General features: G+C 40.7%; 1 protein-coding gene across 1 annotated transcript; it reads right to left on the bottom strand.

The window, feature by feature from the left end:
- Positions 1–2,529: 2,529 nt before the first annotated feature.
- Positions 2,530–3,546, bottom strand: CSNK1A1L (casein kinase 1 alpha 1 like). The gene has a single exon (XM_012813578.1). The coding sequence runs from the start codon at positions 3,544–3,546 to the stop codon at positions 2,530–2,532; it is 1,017 nt and encodes a 338-aa protein (XP_012669032.1).
- Positions 3,547–3,889: the final 343 nt, after the last annotated feature.

Genomic DNA, 3,889 nt, shown 5'->3' with positions numbered 1-3,889 from the left:
TTGATAGAGTATCATAGTAAAAGCAAACCTCCAAATAACTGTTTGTAGACCCTAAGAGTATAAGCACGTTCAATTGGGAGGAGATAATCAGTCTTTCCGTTCACATATATTCTTTTTTATTTCCTTATCATATCTTCTCAAAATAGAGACATTCAACAGTAGTTAGAACGGTCGTCTCCCAATATATTAAAAAACTGCACCCCAATGAATGAACAAAATAAAGAGCAGTGACCTAGAGATCAGCTGAGTAAGTCTTAAGTGGTGGGGTCTTCTAATTTCAAAGTGATATGTCTTTGACTTGTATCATCATTTTAGTGGAAAACATGATTTAATTTGGGTGAAATGAGATTTACCTCCTGACAGGATTAGTAGCAGCATTCACTTAATTTTACATTCTTCTTTTGTGAACCGTGAAGACAATGAATCTGAAGACAATGAATGGTAACAAGATCAATGGGATTCCAGCTCCCAGAGAGATGGAGTGATGACATACTAGGACAAAAACACCTATATTTTGATTTACAAAGCTAACGGCAGTTTTAAACCTGCAACTTAGTTACAGACCAACTGCCTCACAGTCTTATCAAACAGAAAGAATACAGAAATATTTTAGAATAAAAACACAATTTAAGTGCATTGTAAATAAAAGCACTGAAAAATATCTTGCTAGAGGGAGTTCAGCATGGAAAAGTTATTACCAAAGCTAAACATTTCTCTTTTATGTAAACTATACTCAAAAATAGCTTTATAAGACTGATTCTGGCTAAAAGTATCAAAGGGCTTATTAGTCAAGAAACATATATCTTAACTGACAAGGCTGGATAGAAAAGAAACAAAGAAGTCCCCTACCCCAAAGGTTCAGGCTTATTAAGATTTCTGCATTATTATGGATTTTTTCATTAATATATCCCTTAAAGTCAGAATGTGTTAATCAGGGAATTAATTATAGCTCAAGTTAATTTCCAAAGAAAAAGAAAAAAACCTGAACAAATGAAACCTGACATAATCTGACCAAATGTGTTAATTTACATTTTTAAGGTCATTTTACAAAATACCCATATTTACATAACAGGCTCATGGTAGCATTTTCAGACAAATGATCTTTTAATTTATCCTGTTATGGTATAAATGAGTAAATCACACTGTTTAGAGAATTATCATCAATAACTTTTCCTTTATCTTGGGTAAGAGAAAAAGAAAAGAGCATTCAAATAAGATGGAGAGGAAGCCCAAGCACTTAGATACCTTAGAGAAGCAGGTGGGGGTTGGGTGGGGTTAGCAATTGCTGAACCTCACGCAGTGTGACCTGGAGCTCTGCTTTTAGTCATTTCACAAGTATTTTCAAGGAAAATATTTTGTAGTCAAACCCTTTAACTCTTTCATTCTTAATCACAAATCAGTCCAGCTGTTAAGTCAACAGGTGGGAGTCACAATATGAAGTTCTGATGATTGCACTACTAAATGTTGTGCCTGCAAGTCATTAAAAAAACAGAAAAAAGAACAAATGCCTTTCCCCTTACGATAAAAAATTACCTTAAAATAAAAATATTGAAAAAAGTTATCACACTAAATCTAAATTGGCTGGTAAATAGCTTGAAATAGTCTTTTAAAAATTAGGGAGATTTGCATTTCATACTGAGTAAGCAAGATCTTTTTGTTGTTGCTGTTTAAAACAATATTATTTCCTCACAGAAAGGAATAGTTTTTAGTTTTTAACAAACTTGTCAACAAAAATCTCCCATTTCAAAATAAGGACAAAATCCCAGCTCATATTGATGTGTACAGTGATTAAATTTCTCTAAGCAATGTACATGTCCAGTTGTAAGATGTTAACTAAATTTGTGACAAATGTGCTATTTTAGAAAAAAATAAGAACATGATAAAGCTAATGTGGAATCCTAAGGATAATCTAGTAGTCACTAAGTTTTTCTGAAGTATTCACAGGTAAGTAGGCAGTCTTTCATATGCTTACATACTGGACTCTTCTGTTGCTACTATAATCAACTGGCTTGCAAACAAGAAGCCAGCAATTTTAAGAATGTCCTAAGTGAACAACTTGCAAACCCCAGGAACGGAAAAACCCTAAGAATGCACGCACAGTTGTGAGCATTTACAACCTTCACAACTGTGGCTGAAGACTGTTCATGCCATTCTTCTGAAATGAAATCTCAAAGCAGTCTAGGACAAAATAAAAGGTTTTAACAAACAATTGGCATATGCACAATTTCTCTGCTAATTTGTATGTGTCTACTATTCAACATTTCCACTTGAAAAAATGCAATAGAAGACCAGACACCATGTTTCACTACCTCCGTTAATATTCACAATTACAGCGGCTACAACTTAGATACAGATCACTAATGCTGTCCAAAATTGGTTTATACTGGAATTAAGATTCTTTTTACACCAAGTAAATGGTTGTCCATAGCCACTGGCTCGTGTACATATGAAGTGAAATTTCTAGATGTGAGGAGAAACAAATCCTGCTCTGATCATTTGCTCTGCTCTCTGTTGTTCCTCAATTCACACTTAGTAAGCTTTTGGGTTACTCTTGGTTTTGTCGGGTTGCTTGCCTGTGGCAGTCTGGGCCTGCTGGACCTGCCCACTGGTAGAGGCTGCCCCCTGTGCTGATTTCTGCTTCAACAGTGTCCAATCAAACGTGTAGTCATACTGGTGGTTCAGGGACCTGAAAAGAATGCGGAATAGCTGCCTCAGATACATGTAATCCGGAATTTCCTCAAAGCGCAGCCCACGACAGTAGTTTAAGTACATGGCAAACTCTGCAGGAAACCCCTTACACAAAACTTCAACAGGCGTGGACATTTTCTTTTCACTAATCTTTTCATATTTTTGTTTCTTTGTTAGAGCCTTTAATCCTTGCCAAGGCAGGGTGGTTCTGTTAAAATACATTAAAACATAGCCTAATGACTCCATGTCATCTCGGCGACTCTGCTCAATACCCAGATGTGCGTTGATGCTGGCATATCGGACAGTGCCAGTGAGGTGTTTATCTTCTCTATATGGTATGTGTTGTCTCGTCCTGTTGTCTCTGTACTTTTTGGCCAAACCAAAATCAATAAGGAACAATTTATTACAGTGACGACCAATACCCATCAGGAAGTTGTCTGGTTTAATGTCTCTGTGTAGAAAGTTCTTCGTATGCACATATTCAATTCTACTGATCATCTGGTCAGCTAACATAAGTACAGTTTTCATTGTAAACCTTCTGGAACAAAAGTTAAATAGGTCTTCGAGACTGGGTCCCAGAAGATCCATAACTAGCATGTTGGTGTCTTTTTCCTGCCCATACCAGTGAATGCGGGGTATGCCAACCCCACCTTCGAGAATTGCGTAGAGTTTGCTCTCGTACAGCAACTGGGGATGTCTGGCCTTCTGGGATTCTAGCTTCACTGCCACTTCCTCGCCGTTGGCGGTGCTCACGGCCAGATAAACCTCTCCGAAGGAGCCAGACCCGATCTTCCGTACTAGTTTGTATTTGCCTCCCCCAATGATGTCGGCCTTGGCGACACCAGGGGCGCTCGCCATCCCGAGCTACGGAGACAGCGGCCGGGCCCGGGGGACGTCCGAACGAGGCCAGGAGGCCTGTGCAGCTGGTGGGCAGGGGCGGCGGCGGCCGAGGGCGCGGGAGACGTGGCGCCTGTCCCGGGGTTACCCAGCTGGGGTCAGCCCGGGCCGACCGGGTCGCCACCGCGGGATCAGGCTTCGTTTTGCCAGGCCGCAGTGTGCGAGGGAATCTCCCGGTTCCTGGGCTGAGCCTCTTGTTTCTAGGCGGCCTTCTCTGCCTTGCTTTCCCGGCAACGTCGCGGGCTGGAAAAGGGACGCGGCGGGCCGGAGCTGTGATATCGCCGCCACCGGCTCCCCCGCGCGG

This window comes from Otolemur garnettii, unplaced genomic scaffold (assembly GCF_000181295.1).
Source record: "Otolemur garnettii isolate 467f Iridium unplaced genomic scaffold, OtoGar3 scaffold00278, whole genome shotgun sequence".
In the NCBI taxonomy this organism is placed as follows: Eukaryota; Metazoa; Chordata; class Mammalia; order Primates; family Galagidae; genus Otolemur; species Otolemur garnettii.
This window is presented reverse-complemented; position numbering and strand designations above follow the sequence as displayed.